Source organism: Lactuca virosa, chromosome 8, assembly GCF_052849685.1.
Source record: "Lactuca virosa cultivar CGN04683 chromosome 8, Lactuca_virosa_CGN04683_v6, whole genome shotgun sequence".
Classification (NCBI taxonomy): domain Eukaryota; kingdom Viridiplantae; phylum Streptophyta; class Magnoliopsida; order Asterales; family Asteraceae; genus Lactuca; species Lactuca virosa.
Window position 1 is genome coordinate 25,753,981 of NC_136433.1, and position 16,492 is coordinate 25,770,472.

Consider the following 16,492-nt stretch of genomic DNA (forward strand, 5'->3'; position numbering starts at 1 on the left):
ATTAGACTCGAGGTAGAAGGGCCATCAGGGTCGGAGCCGTTGTGGGAAATGCGGCAAGCCACATGAGGGAGTTTGCAGAGCTGGGGGACTGGGTTGCTATAAGTACGGCAAGACTGGGAACTTTGGCAGGGATTGTACTGCCCCTACCCCCACCATTCTGACGTCAGACCTGATTTGCTTCCATTGCAATCAGAAGGACCATAAAAAGGCCAACTGCCCGAGGTTGACATCAGGAGCGCCAGTGGCAGCGCCAGCTCCAGCGACCCTGCGGATCACAGACGGCCGACAGGGTAAGACAGATGCTCCAGTGGTGAGGAGCCGAGCCTTCTAGTTGACCGCCGAGGAGGTGCATGCTGCACCAGATGTGGTGACGGGTATGTTTCTTCTCCCTATCTTTATTTATATGTCAGCTTTGATATTTATGTTACATGTTTCATATATTATGTTAGGATCGTTCCATGTGAACGATATTCCAGTATTGGTGTTATTTGACTCGGGGGCTACCCGATCATTCGTATCTCTTGCACTCAGCAAGAGGTTCGCCGAGTCTACGAGCAGGTTGGATTGTCCTTTAGAGGCCGAGATGGCGGACGACCGATCCATCAGGGCATCAAAGGTTTACAATGATTGTGTCATGTGGATGTATGATGAGCGGTATCTCATGGATTTGGTTCCCATTCCTTTGAGGAGGAACAAGGTTATCATAGACATGGATTGGCTGAGACCTAATGGGGTGGTGATAGACTGTGAGCAGCAATTGGTTCGTTTCAGGACCCCAAGTAGGGGAGAGCTAGTAATTCAAGGCGAGAGGCCGCATCGTGGGCTGACTTTGTGTTCAGCGGCGAGGGCTAGGTGCTACCCTCAGCAGGGTGGCGCAGGATATGTTGCCTATGTCATGGATACCCAGGAGGAGGGTAAGGCGACCGTGAGCGATGTACCCGTTGTACGGGAATACCCGGATGTGTACCCATAGGAGTTTCCTGGCATACCTCCGGAGAGATAGGTGGAGTTCCGGATTGACCTAGTTCCTGGTGCGGCACCGATAGCCAAGGCACCATATCGGTTGGCTCCTCCCGATATGCATGAGTTGTCTACACAGCTGCAAGAGGTGTTAGACAAGGGATTTATCAGACCGAGTAGTTCACCTTGAGGAGCCCCGATTCTGTTTGTGAAGAAGAAGGACAGGTCCCACCGGATGTGTATAGACTACCGGGAGCTGAATAAGGTAACGGTGAACAACCGTTACCCACTCCCGAGGATCGATGATGTAGAGTCCCAATCCAGTGATCCAAACCAGTGATCAAAACAGTAAGTAACCAATAAGAACAAGAATAGAGTAGAAGAAGAAGATCATCAAGCAATTCACACGTCGATTAGAAGAAATGTCTGGTACACCTTGAGTAACACACACTATGACCGCAAACACCTCTTATACGTCACAAGACTCTGATAGATTCTGACACTATTTATAGGAACAGACTGGCCGTGAACAGGGTTCACTGCCGAACACGCGTTCACGGCCGTAAACCCGTTCACGGCCGTGAACACCTTCACAACCGCAAACAGACACCAAAACACACAATACAAGACCAATATCCTATTAAGACTTATACAAATGGTTGCATAGACCAAACCACTAAGTTATGACCTATCAATCTCCCCCTTGGTTTGAGGCTAGCATGAACTCAGTCTTCTCCTATCTTGGCTTCTCCAAAAACATCACATCTGATTTTCCAATAGCCCCTATCCATAGCCTCTTGTCAATGATCTTCATTTTCGAGTGTTGTGGTGATCCGGACCGGTCCTTTCAGAATACTTCTCCAAATCTTGAAGTCCTTTATTTTGGTATATTTTCCATCCGATATATCCATTCCGGGAAACCTTCAGCGGATAACAGACGAGGAATACGTGTGGTTGTTCCCATTATGGAATCTAGTTCATGATGAATTGTTGAGTTTTGTGAATCCATTTTTTTAATATATTTATATATATTTTTAATTTTCTTGATTAAATGAAAGGAACTTGAAATCAAAGAGTTAAAATAGAGTTCATGGTTGGAATCTATTCACGGTTGAGATTTGTTTACGGCCGGAATCTGTTTGTGGTCGTACACTCGATCACGGTTCAACTGATTACGGTCAAACAATGCTTTACGGTCCAAGATGTGATTACGGTCAACACTTGATGAATGGTTCACGGTCAAACAATCGATTACAGTCCAGAAAACGTTTACAGTTCTTGAATATGAATGGATTACGGCTGAATCATGCGTTTACGGCCGTACTCCCTTCAACACAGCAAACCGTAAACTCCCAGATTTTGATGAAAATGAGTGTTTTGAATCAGATTTCGATTTCCTCAGCCTTGAAAACACGATCAGATGCAGAAATAAGCTTGAACAATGAAGAAAACAAAAACTCATTCAACCGCAAACGTGACTTGAATCTGTTTTGACACTGGATCTGCTCTGATACCAATTGTAGAGTCCCAATCCAGTGATCCAAACCAGTGATCAAAACAGTAAGTAACCAATAAGAAATGTCTGATACCAATTGTAGAGTCCCAATCTATTAGAAGAAACGTCTGGTACACCTTGAGTAACACACACTATGACCATAAACACCTCTGATACGTCACAAGACTCTGACAGATTCTGACACTATTTATAGGAACAGACTAGCCGTGAACAGGGTTCACGGCCGAACACGCGTTCACGGCCGTAAACCCTTTCACGGCCGTGAACACCTTCATAACCGCAAACAGACACCAAAACACACAATACAAGACCAATATCCTATTAAGACTTATACAAATGGCTGCCTAGCCCAAACCACTAAGTTATGACCTATCAGATGATCTTTTCGAACAGCTTCAGGGGGCATCTTGGTTTTCCAATATCGATTTGCGTTCAGGATATCATCAGATGAGGATCAGAGATGAGGACGTACAGAAGACTGTTTTTCGAACTCGCTACGGTCATTACGAGTTGGTGGTGATGCCATTTAGGCTCACCATTGCTCCTGCCGCGTTCATGGACCTCATGAACCACGTATGCAGACCGTTGTTGGATCGGTCTGTGATAGTCTTTATTGATGACATCTTGGTTTACTACAAGACGCAGAAGCAGCATGAAGAGCACTTGCGAGAGGTGTTGGATATCCTGAGGAGGGAGAGCTTGTACGCCAAGTTCTCCAAGTGCGAGTTCTGGTTGCACGAGGTGCGGTTTCTAGGGCACCTTGTCAACCAGAACGGTATTCTGGTCGACCGGACAAAGTGAGGTCATGATGAGATGGGAGGTTCCAAAGTCTCCATCCGAGATTCAGAGTTTCCTCGTATTATTAGGCTATTAACGGAGATTCATTCATGATTTCTTCAAGATACCGGTACCCCTGACCCGACTGACGAAGAAGGCTGTTGTTTTTCGCTGTGGGCCTGAGCAGCAGGCAGCGTTCGAGACTTTGAGGCAGAGGTTATGCGAGGCGCGGATCCTAGCTCTATCATAGGGCATTGAGGATTTTATAGTATATTGCGATGCGTCCATATCGGGTTTGGGTGCAGTGTTGATGCAGAGGGGGCACGTCGTCGCCTACGCTTCGAGGCACCTGAAACCTCACGAGGCGAACTACCCGACGCACGAATTAGAGTTGGGGGTGGTTGTTTTTGCCCTCAAGATTTGGAGACGCTACCTATATGGGGTCCGTTGTACCATTTACACGGATCACAAAAGCCTGAGGTATCTGAAGGATCAGCCAAATCTGAACATGAGACAGCGGCGATGGTTGGACGTGGTGAATGATTACGACTATGAGATCCTCTACCACCCGGGGAAGGCCAATTTTGTGGCCGATGCACTTAGCCGCAAGGCATTCGCAGCCCCGATCAGAGACATCTGCCTGAGGATGACAGTAGTGACTCCGCTTTCGGAGCAGATCCGGGAGGCCCAGCAGGAGACTATGAAGGAGGAACACCGGAAGAGTGAACGTATCGTGGGTCAGATTTCCTCCTTCGACTATGATATCCGCGGGCTATTGACACTCCATCGTAGAGTGTGGGTTCCATATCATGGAGGTGTGCGCCAGGTTTTGATGGAAGAGGCGTACAAATCCAGGTTTTCTATCCATCCCGGGGCGACGAAGATGTATAGAGATCTTCGTCCTGACTACTGGTGGCCCTGCATGAAGCGGGACATAGAATGGTACCTAGAGCGGTGCTTGACTTGCAGGAAAGTCAAGGCCGATCACCAGCGACCACACGGAAAGATGCATTCGTTAGACATTCCCGTGTGGAAATGGAAAGATATCACTATAGATTTCATCACGAAGCTTCCCAGGACCGCACGTGGAGTAGATTTGATATGGGTCATCGTGGATCGGTTGACCAAGAGTGCTCATTTCATCCCTATCCAAGAGAGTATATCGGCTGAAAAGCTAGCTGAGATCTACGTTCGCAAGGTGGTGGCACGTCACGGAGTGCCTGTTTCGGTTGTGTCAGACCGAGATGTTCGTTTCACTTCCAGATTTTGGAAGCGGTTTCACGACGAGATGAGTACTCGTCTTCTCTTCAGCACCGCTTTCCCCCCTTAGACTGACGGGCAGAGTGAGAGGACGATTCAGACTCTCGAGGACATGCTGCGTGCGTACATATTGGATTTTGGAGGCAGTTGGGATACGTATCTTCCGTTAGCAGAATTTTTCGTATAACAACAGCTACCACGCTAGCATAGATCGACTTCCCTTCGAGATGCTCTATGGGAGGAAGTGTAGGACCCCAATCTGTAGGGGGAGGTCGGTCAGAGAGTCATGGGGAGTATTGAGGTAGTACTCAAGACTACTAAGAGGATCCAGCAGGTCCGGAGCAGGCTCAAGACTGCTCAAAGTCAGAAGAAAACCTATGCCAACAAGCACCGATCAGACTTGGAGTTTCAGGTGGGCGACATGGTTCTCCTGAAGGTGTCACCTTGGAAAGGTGTCATCCGGTTCAGGAAGCGGGGCAAGCTGGGCCCCAGGTACATCGGTCCGTTCAGGGTTTTGGCTCAGGTGGGCCGAGTTTCTTATCGTTTGGATCTTCCAGCAAAGCTCAGTCAGATTCACAGTACTTTTCATGTTTCTCAGCTACAGAAGTGCTTAGTGGATGAATCCGCAGTTGTTCCTTTATAGGATATAGAGGTTGATGATAGCCTGAAATACATTGAGCGACCAGTCGCCATCCTCGACCAAAGACGAAGGATCTGAGGAACAAGAGGGTAGAGCTGGTGAAGGTGTGGCAGCACCGCAAGGGCTCGGAGTGGACTTGGGAGCCCGAGGAGGAGATAAGGGAGCACTACCTAGAGTTATTTCCAGGCGCAGCGGACTTTGAGGACGAAGTTTGATTCAAGTGGGATAGAATCGTAACACCAGTCACATGAGGTAATAATTATTTTAAAATATTTGTAATTTATTTGTTTGGACTAAGGAATGATTAATGGATTATTGAGTGGGCTTAGCTAGTGGGCCGATAAGAATGGGCTACCCAAAGACGTACGATGGGCATAAGTCCGGCGTACGCGGGGCGTAGATTCACATTGGATGCGAAGGGCGGAGGTGCGTACGCAAGCTGACTCCAAACCCTAATTTTTAGGGTTTAAGCCATATACATACAACATTATGAATCAAACCCTAGCCTCCTTACCAGCCCCTCAACCTCAGAAACCCTAGATAGCCTCCCTTTTCTCATTCTTGTGTGTGTTTAGCCTTATGAAGCTTGTTTTGGAGTTTAGAAGCTTGAAAGAAGAAAGGACAAGCTAGTGAAGAGGAACTTGAGTATCTTGAGCACATAGATATGGGATAGCGTCATCATTTGGGACTCTTTGGAGGTATAAAGTTCACAACTTTCTTCAAGTATGCTTAGATCTAGAGTAGTGATGTTTTGGACCCTTTTTGGTCCCAAGAATGGATCTTTATGATTCAAATTCGTTTCTAGGCCTAGGGTTGCCACCCTTAGTGATATATGAGTCCCATAAGCAGTAAAGTTTCGATCTTTAAGGTCCTTTTGTGATCATGCATGAGTTTTGGTCATTTCCATGGAAGTTAGATGCTATAATCCAAGTTTGGGTTCATTTGGAGGGTTGCAAGCCACCAAGTAACCGACTTTATGAGTTAAGACAAGTTAATGGACTCAGATCTATAATTTGGACTTAATGTCTTAAGGGATTAAGCAGTTTTGAAGAATATGGCTTAACAGGGTAGTACGTTGGGCGTACACGCCAGTACGCACAACATACAAGCCATGCAAGCTGTACGCGTAGCGTACAGAGGAGTACACTCAGCGTACTCTCAGGATTTGGGCTTCACGTCTTTTGAGCCTCGGATTGGGCCAAATCTATGGACTTATCAGCTAATGGGCCATAAGGAGTTAGTTTATGGGTCAAGGACATATTTGGGTTTTGGGAAAGGCACATTTGAGTATTTGGGCCCAATTTAGAAAATTGGGCCATTAGTGGGCTTGGAAAGATTAGATGGAATTGGGCCTAGGTTATGGTCCAAATTAGACTAAGGGGTAAAATGGTCATTTTACCATGAGAAGGGTTATGGATTTTGATTAAGTGTTATTATGATAATGATAGCCGGGGAGTCGTTGGAGCAGCCGTTGGGGATTCTTTATCATGAGATCTGACACTCAGCTTTGCGAGGTGAGTTACCTTCCAGTAGAAGTGGGTATAAGGCACCAATGTCGGCCCACTGGTAGGTGTTTATAGTAAGGCTGATTGTCTTTGTGATAATTGTCCGATATGCCACTATCTGTTATGTTTCATGTGCTAGGATGCTATGATATTATGTGATAGTGGTAGGAGGGGTGAAATAGTTCCCGATTACCAGTTGAAAGAGACCAAAGGGGTAGACAGTACCCATATATGCCTAGCAGTATGTTTATGATATGTTATTATGTGGTAGTGGTAGGGGTGAAATAGTCCCCGTAACCGGTTGAGATAAACCGGATGGTAGGTCGGGCACCTATATATGCCTGACAGGGGCAGGTCGGACACCCCGGTATATCTGATAGGGGTAGGTTGGGCACCCCGTTATGCCTAACATGGGTAGGTTGAGCACCCAGGTATGCTTAGCAGGGTAGGTCGGGCACCCAGATATGCCTGACAGTATGTGTTTATGTGGTATGTTGTACCTAAAACAATCAACCAATAGTTTAATAAAATAAACAATTCAACTGATTAAAGGGCTTTGTTGCTTATCCGGTTATCCCTTTAGAGTGTTGATGGCAATTTTGACACATTTACCTCTGACAAAGAGTCGTGTTCAACAATCTGGTATCTGAGCAAGGTTTCTTGATAGTGAGAACGATTGATTCTCTTCGTATCGTGAGTAGTTTGTGACTCTGCAAGTTTGGTGTCCAAAACTAGCTTGTTTGGTATTACCGAGGTACTACCAACATGATGGGTGATCTCCCAGTTGTCGGAGGAATCAAGAAACTCAACAACAACAACTACAAAACGTGGGAAACATGTATGAAGTCCTACTTACAAGGACAAGATCTATGGGAGGTAATTGGCGGAAGTGAAACTACGCCGCTAGATGAAGATGTTAATGGCACTCTACGCAAATGGAAAATCAAAGCAGGCAAAACAATGTTTGCCTTGAAGACCAAAATCGAAGAAGAGATGTTAGAGCATATTCGAGATGAGAACACACCGAAAGAAGCTTGGGACACGTTTGTGACGCTTTTCTCAAAGAAGAATGATACAAGACTACAACGTTTGGAGAACGAGCTATTATCAATCTCACAACGTGATATGACGATTGCTCAATATTTCCACAAGGTCAAGTCGATATATCAGGAGATTACTGAACTAGATCCGCAATCCGTCATTACAGAAGCTCGAATGAAGAGGATCATCATCCATGGACTGAGGCCGGAATATAGAAGCTTCGTTACTGTTGTACAAGGATGGCCCGTTCAACCATCACTTGTAGAGTTTGAGAATTTGCTGGCCAGCCAAGAAGAATGGTAGGCATCACGCTGAAGAGTGAAGAAGAAGCACTCTACACAAGTAAAAGTCGAAGGAATTTTAAGCCACCTTCTAAAGAAGGATACAAAAATGTTTACAAAAGGGAAGAGTCAGCAAGGAACCTCACAACCATGGAGATCTCAAAAGACCGACAATAAGAGTTCTCAGGGGAGGAGGTTCGAAGGCAACTGCAACAGTTGTCGAAAGTGGGGCCACATGTCCAAGGATTGCTGGTCAAAGAAAAAGTCTGTGGAAAGCAATGTCGTAACTTCCAAAAAGGAAATAGAGGATGAATGGGATGCTGAGCCATTATGTGCCATAGAAGAAAACGAGTTGGCACTCATGGAAATGATGGGAGAGCGTATCAACTATGAGAATGACTGGATCATTGATTCAGAATGCTCTAATCACGTGACTGGCGATCAGAACAAACTACAAGACGTGAAGGAGTAAAAAGGGAGTCGCATGGTACTTATAGCCAACAATACACGACTTCCAATTGCTCAGATTGGCAAAACAACGATCACTCCTAGTAATAAATATGACATGGTGTCACTACATAATGTTTATCATGTGCCGGGTATGAAGAAGAACTTGTTGTCAGTGTCGCAACTAACATCGTCAGGCAACTACGTCTTGTTTGGCCCACAAGATGTGAAGGTCTTTCGAGATCTTAAGATCTTAGAAAAGCCAACAATGGAAGGAAGAAGAGTGGAGTCCATCTATGTGCTCTCCGCAGAGTCTGCCTATGTAGACAAGACTAGAAAGAACGAGACTGCAGATCTATGGCATGCACGGCTCGAACATGTTGGTTATCACAAGTTGAAGGTAATAATGGAGAAATCCATGCTCAATGGCTTACCTCAACTTGAAGTCAAAACAAATGTTGTTTGTGCTGGATATCAGTATGGTAAAGCTCATCAATTACCATATAAGGAGTCCAATTTTAGAGCCAAGAAGCCACTAGAGTTAATTCACTCGGATGTGTTCGGTCCAGTCAAGCAGACATCAGTTAGCGGAATGTGGTACATGGTGACATTCATTGATGATTATTCGAGATATGTGTGGGTTTTCTTCATGAAAGAAAAATATAAAACATTCTCAAAGTTTCTAGAATTCAAGAAAATGGTCGAAGGAGAAGTGAGAATGAAGATTCAGTGTCTATGCTCAGACAATGGAGGAGAATACACCTTAGAAGAATTCAAGCGTTATCTACAAAAATGTGGTATACATCATCAGTTCACATGTGCCAACACACCACAACAAAATGGTATAGCTGAGAGAAATAATCGACATCTTGCAGAAATTTGTCGAAGCATGCTACATGCGAAGAATGTCCCAGGAGGATTTTGGGCTGAAGCAATGCGAACTGCTGCCCATGTGATCAATAAACTTCCCCAACCAAGGTTAGGTTTCATCCCACCATTTGAGGCACTATGGAACATGAAACCTACTGTTAGCCACTTCCGAGTATTTGGTTGTGTTTGCTACGTATTTGTGCCTAGTCATTTACGTAGCAAGTTTGACAAGAAAGCATCCAGGTGTATATTTGTTGGATATGACAATCAAAGAAAAGGGTGGGGATGTCGTGATCCAACAAGTGGAAGATGCTACACTTCAAGAGATGTAGTGTTCGATGAAGCATGTTCATGGTGGTCCTCGGAGAAGAAAGTCTTACTAGACTCAGAAAATATTGAAGAAGTTCTAAAACAAAAGATGGGGGAGCAAACTGCACACGCTTGGTGAAAGGGAGACACCGCCTACACAACTTCGAAGGACGGAGAGAATTCGAATGCCAAATCCCAAGTATGCTAATTCTGCCATCCTAGAAGACGGTGTTAAAGAGCCGAAGACGTATGAAGAAGCATTTAAGAATAAAGCTTGGCATAAGGCAATGGAAGAAGAAGTTACAGACTTAAAGCATAATCAAACGTGGGAACTGGTACCAAGACCAAGAGATATAAAACCCATTTCCTGCAAGTGGGTTTATAAATTAAAGCGACACCCAGATGGATCAATTAAAAGATACAAGGCTCGTTTGGTGGCTCGAGGGTTCTCACAACAATCTGGAATGGACTATGATGAAACATTTAGTCTAGTGGCGAAGATAACTATTATAAGGGTGTTGCTAGCTCTTGCAGGTAGTAAAGACTAGAAATTATGGCAGATGGATGTGAAGAATGCTTTCTTGCATGGAGAATTAGACCAGAAGATCTACATGAACCAACCAAAGGGATTTGAGGATGCAGTTAATACCAATCATGTGTGCAAGATAAGAAAATCTCTTTAGGGATTGAAGCGGGCACTAAGAGCCTGGTATGGTAAGATTGCTGAATTTCTTACCCGAAGTGGTTATTCAGTTGCACATGCAGACTCAAGCTTGTTCGTCAAAGAAAAATAAGGGAAGTTGGAAATTGTGTTGGTTTATGTGGATGACTTGATCATCACTGGGGATGACGAAAGAGAAATCCATCAAACAAGAGAAAATATATCGGTGCGATTCCAAATGAAAGAGCTGGGGGAGCTTAAACACTTCTTGGGGCAAGAAGTTGATCGTATAAAGGAAGGGTTGTTCCTCTGCCAACAAAAGTATACAAGAGATATACTTCAAAAGTTTGGCATGTTGGAGTGTAAACCAGTATCAACACCAACAGAACCAAATGCCAAGATATGTGCTCATGAAGGGAAAGAGTTGGACGATGGAACGATGTATCGACAACTAGTAGGTAGTCTTATCTACCTAACTTTATATCGGCCTAACATTGCTTTTGCAGTTGGAGTTATGAGTCGATACATGCAAAGTCCGAAGAAACCTCATTTGGATGTTGCCCGACGGATCTTGAGATATGTCAAAGGTACAATTGACTATGGTCTCTTGTATAAAAGAGGAGAAGACTGTAAGTTGGTTGGATATTGTGATGCTGACTATGCAGGAGACCATGATACCCGAAGATCAACCACTGGGTATGCGTTAAAACTTTGGTCGGGACCAATATCATGGGGCAGTAAAAGACAACCAACAGTATCATTGTCAACCGCGGAAACGGAGTACAAAGTAGTGGCCATAGCAGCTCAAGAAAGTACATGGTTAATACTCCTAATGGAGGACTTACATTAAAAAGTTGACTATACGATACCACTTCACTGCGACAACCAATCTGCAATTCAGCTGGCAGAAAATACAGTATTTCATGCTAGAACAAAGCATGTGGAAGTGAATTATCACTTTATCAGAAAGAAAGTCTTGACGGAATAAATTGAGATGCGACAGATCAAGACCGATGACCAAATAGCAGACTTATTCACCAAAAGGTCGAGTACTGGAAAATGTGAAGGTTTTCGCTGTCAGCTTAACATGGTACGAAGAATGGGGGCTAGTGCTGAGGGGGAGTGTTAAAGATCATCACTAGCCCAATAGAACAAATATTATCTAGAAGGCTTTAGCTTGTTCTAGAATGCTCTTGAAGATTCTAGAACATTATGGAAGACTCCAAAATATACCAGAAGAGTCTAGAATACTCTAGAACGACATGGAAGACCCTGGAAGGTTATGGATCATTCTAGAAGACACAGGAGCAACCTAGACCTCTCCAAAACATGGTAGAACATTCTAGAAACATATGGAAGCTTATAGAGTATGTTAGATAGTTCTAGAGTTATCTAGTAAGTAGTAAGTGTATTGTAGTATCTAGAAACTTCCTAAGAGGCCTATAAATAGATGTGGAGCTCATTTGCTCCAAACCATCCAAGAAAAGCCTCAAAGAAAGCAAAGTGTAGTAGTATCTGAAATTATATGTTCTTCTTAAGTGTCTCAATAAAAGTATTGTATTTTCCCACACAAAGAGTCGTGTTCAACAAAAAAATTCAGCTTTTATATGATCATTTAATGTAAAAATAATCCCTTTTAAGCTTATAATCCAGTGTAGTGAGAATAACCATAAGATGTGGGAGAATACCTCTTCTTCATATCAACACACATAGCCATGAAAGCTTGCTCCACATTTGTGGCATCTTTAACACTAGTTTCCATAAATGGAATGCCAATTCCATCCGCAAATTCTCAATAATCAAAGAGGAATAAATAAATCATGCACACATACAAATATAGAAGGGGACAAAAAAAATATAAATATGTACCTTTGCAGTATCAAAGGAAACAACTCTACTTTAAAAAATATCACATTTGTTACCAACTAGAAGTTTGTTTACATTTTCACTTGCATAGTGATCAATTTCACTAACCATTGTTTCACATAGGTGAAACTTTCTAGATCAGTAACATCATACACTATCTGCAAACAATCCAAATACAAGGAACATTAAAAAGTGGTGAAAGATGCATGATATGATGATATCTTTTCTGTTTAAATAAACATACCATAATGCCATGGGCCCCAAGATAACTACAATTGTTGCTAGTAATGGTCCTGAACCTTTCTTGTCCAGCAATGTCCCACTGCATGTACCAAATAGATAATATGATTTTGGTTGAAGATGCAATTTATATAATACTAGAAGATTCTCACAATTTGAAGCTTGATTGACTTCTGTCTTGTTCCACAGTGCGAATTTTTTGTGACATAAATTAAAACTTGATTATACATAACACAATGTTGTATGTTTTAATGGATGACATTATGACACGTAAACTCTTACAAAGTTGACACCCATTGTGCTGATATAACTGTCAAGATATGAGTCATCCTATAGAAAAGTGATCAATATTAGAAAATTAAACACAATAAAGAAGAAGTGAAGTAATTATAAATTGCATGATTTTCTTATAGCAAATCAGAGCAGAAGACATGATTTGCCAACTTTTGAATCTCCAATCAACAAAAGCTTGAACATATAATTGTTGCAAGGCATAACATGTGTTATGTCTAGTGGCAGATTGGAACTTATTTATGTATGCTCATGTTGCAAACTCATGAGATAAGTGTTAGAGATAAGAAGATGTATGCATTGAAGGACTCGTTCTGTCATTAATCAAAATCAGATACATAATCATTTATCATCATTCTCAAGCCACACCAAAACTTCATAATTCACCATTAATCCAATGATCTAATCATAGTACATTACAATAATCCTCTTACACATTAAGTCGTTCGATAAATTAATGAGGGATCGTAAAACCTATTATGTTACCATTAGACATCAGTCAAACAAAAAATTGATTTACCGTTGCTACGAAAAATTGAAGTTGATTCGAAGAATGATTTCACGAAGAAAAAAAATAAAAATCAGATTTGAAAAAGAGCGAGAGATCATCGACTTACATTGCTGAAAAAAATCGAAGTTGATTCGAAGAATGATTTCACGAAGAAAAAAAATTAAAAAGGAGATTTGAAAGAGAGCGAGAAAGATCATCGACTTACTACTCGCTATTCATGGTAGAGATGAGCCATTCCGACTTGTCCTACTCCGTCGTGAGATTACAGAGAGTGATTGACGTTTACAGAAGAAATAGAATTCCCATCTTACTCCCACATAACAACCTTATTCTAATTTTATAATAAGTTAACCTTTGACTTTTCTAATTTTATACTAAGTTAACCTTTGACTTGACAACTCAAAATAAGTGTTTGAACTTTATGATGATAGAAATAGGCGGTGACCATCATCTTTTTGTCACAGGACTGTATCACATGTTTTTACAAAAATAATATTGTCTTTACACAATCGTGTTTTTGTTTATTTTAATTTGTGTGAAAGAGAACGTTTGTTTGACAAAGTGACGTTCACTTTGTCATGCCATATATAAAGCCAATTTATTGTTTAAATTTTCAAAATAGTTCGAGGAAATCACTTAGCTTCATTAGTATACAATTATGCAAACCCACATATATATATATATATATATATATATATATATATATATATATATATATATATATTATTAAAGCCGATAGTTTTTTATGTGTTGACTAGCCACTCTATATTAACTTTTACTAGGTTATAACTCGTGGAAACCACGGATAAAAATCTATAAAAATTATTAAATTAATAAGATATAAGTTTTATTTGGACTTTTATATTGATTATATATATATATATATATATATATATATATATATATATATATATATATATATATATATATTAATTTGGTAATCCGATATATGTTTTGTATGTGTTGACATTTAATAAAATTATGATTTTGTAAAAGAGAATATAAATTTGAATAGAGTGTAAAAACACAATTAATTATGCAACTGACATTGATATACGAAAAAATAATTATAAAATAAATGTAATACAAATAAATAAACACAACACAATAACTTACAAATTAACAACTACAAATTGTTTATAAATTTTTAAAAACTTCTTTATATACATTTGCACTTGATTTAAATGCGAATATATTTTCATTTTGATAGACAACTCCTTTCGATTTATATACGAATACCTTTTCTAATAATTATTGTTTTTTAATAAACTTCAAAACATTTTTATATAAACATCATTTTGTTTTTGTAAGTTTATCATTCTTATAAAAAATTAATAATATTAAAATAAATATTTTATATAAATAGATCGATAGAAATAATTTTCCAAAAGAAAATAATGAATAACGGATTATTTCATTATCTTATAACATAATCCATTATTTAAAATAAAGGTCATTAAGTTTCCGTAGGGATATTCTTTTTGCATTTTGGAAACTATATAATGGTTTAAACTAGGTTTAAACTCGAGTTGAAAAAGGGAAAAATAATATTCATAATGACTAACTAAATATTTGCAAAAAACTAATAATAATAAAAAATAAAAAAATATCAAAATCGTAATGACTAACTAAATATTTAAAAATAATATATTGTTTAATGTAAAAAATAATGTTTCACTATAATTTTCTTCACTTGATGCCTTTTTTTTTAAAAGTGTAGGTTTAATATCTAATATGTTAAATATAAAATAAATGTACAACATAAATAAATAACGAAAAGTAAGCAAAACGAATTCGTTAAGAATAATCACAACATGAATTCATCGATCACACACTTAATTAAGAATTACAACTGAAATTGTAACTAAAACTTTTAAAAAAAACAAAATAAAATGTTTAAGTAAGATCTTTTCTTATAAATACACAATTATATATAATATTTGACACAAAAAATTGATTGATAACTTAAACTAAACATAATTCAATATTAAGGAACGAGAGACTAAAAAACTTATATAGTTATGAACATTTACATTTATCTTTTGCTTTACTTTTTAACATTGTTTGAAGATGTATTGTATATTGATAGAAATAAATAAACAAAAAAAGAATTAATAAAAAAAAAGTTAAAAGAGTTAATAAAGAAAAACAGGGGAAAAAGATGTTTTCCACATGAAGTTCTAACCTTCTAAACATTTTCCCTCATTTGTTTTTTTTTTTGGCATAATCACTAAAATGACCAAGATTAGTGGTTCCATTTTAACAAATAGAACACAATGTTGAAACTGATAAAACTTGGAACAATTGACGTAAGATCATATCTTATTACAAGATTACATTTTTGCACATCAAGCCTTCATCAAGAATTGATGTTATCACCAATACTATTATCACCAAATTATGTTTTAACTTTTAAGACATGCAATTTGACTATTATTTAAAAAATAAAGACATCATCCGTACATTGAATTAATCCATTATTTTATTTTAAATAGCTTGGCTACGTAACTACATCACATATAATGATTGCCACCTGAATTAACAATTCATTTTAATTAAGTTTTATAATATAAGGATGCTATCTTTTCCTTTATCAACTAAAGAATCTCTTAAGACTAGGTATTGTACAAAATAAAGATAACAACATCCATTTCCATATTAGGACAAGAACCTATAGAATTAAATTCTAAATTTAATTGATCGAATATCATGTCAAGCCAAGCCTAATATGCATACACAAAATGCCAACTCCAAGTACGTAAAATAAAAAAGGAAATTGGAGTAAGAGAGAACCAAGATTCTATAGATATGGCAATCGGAGGAGATATAAAACCAACATGAAGTTCCATCATCACTAAACCTGGGTATAATAACTAAAATTAACAAAAGAAAAAAAACAAAATATGATTCAACTGTATCATGCTGATTAAAATATATTAAATAGGAAAGAGACACACAAGGCACATACATACACACTATTCTTGTTGGAGATGGTGGATATAAGCTTTGGTATTGGATTTTTTTCCTTGTGTCCACTGGTTTGATGGCAAAAACCAAAAAATTACAAGAAAAATTCTAAACTCAGGCCACAAAACCAATACACACTAAACCAAAACAAGTATAAAGAAAATACACGCTCCATCATCATCCCCGTTGAGGAATGAGCCTGTTGTATTGGATTTCAGGGTTGTCTGGTGAATCTGGATTCCACCTCAAAACAACCTCTATAGTAATTTAAAAACCTCATTGTTAATATATTACTATGTCATAGAGTAGTAGACAATAATTCATACCTCAATGGGATTAACATTACTTTT

The 16,492-nt window shown here is 39.5% G+C and overlaps 1 protein-coding gene and 1 pseudogene across 1 annotated transcript; one reads left to right on the plus strand and one right to left on the minus strand.

Annotated features, from left to right (window-relative positions):
- The first annotated feature begins 583 nt into the window (after positions 1–583).
- On the plus strand, positions 584–973 carry LOC145130184 (uncharacterized). Its single transcript, XM_079065024.1, has one exon. The coding sequence runs from the start codon at positions 584–586 to the stop codon at positions 971–973; it is 390 nt and encodes a 129-aa protein (XP_078921150.1).
- Positions 974–4,714: 3,741 nt separating this feature from the next.
- LOC145130185 (ras-related protein RIC1-like) lies at positions 4,715–12,868 on the minus strand (annotated as a pseudogene).
- Between the last annotated feature and the right edge of the window lie 3,624 nt (positions 12,869–16,492).

What these genes read in the sequence shown, in the direction of transcription:
- LOC145130184 (XM_079065024.1), top strand. Translation starts at nt 584, where the DNA reads ATGGCGGACGACCGATCCATCAGGGCATCAAAGGTTTACAATGATTGT.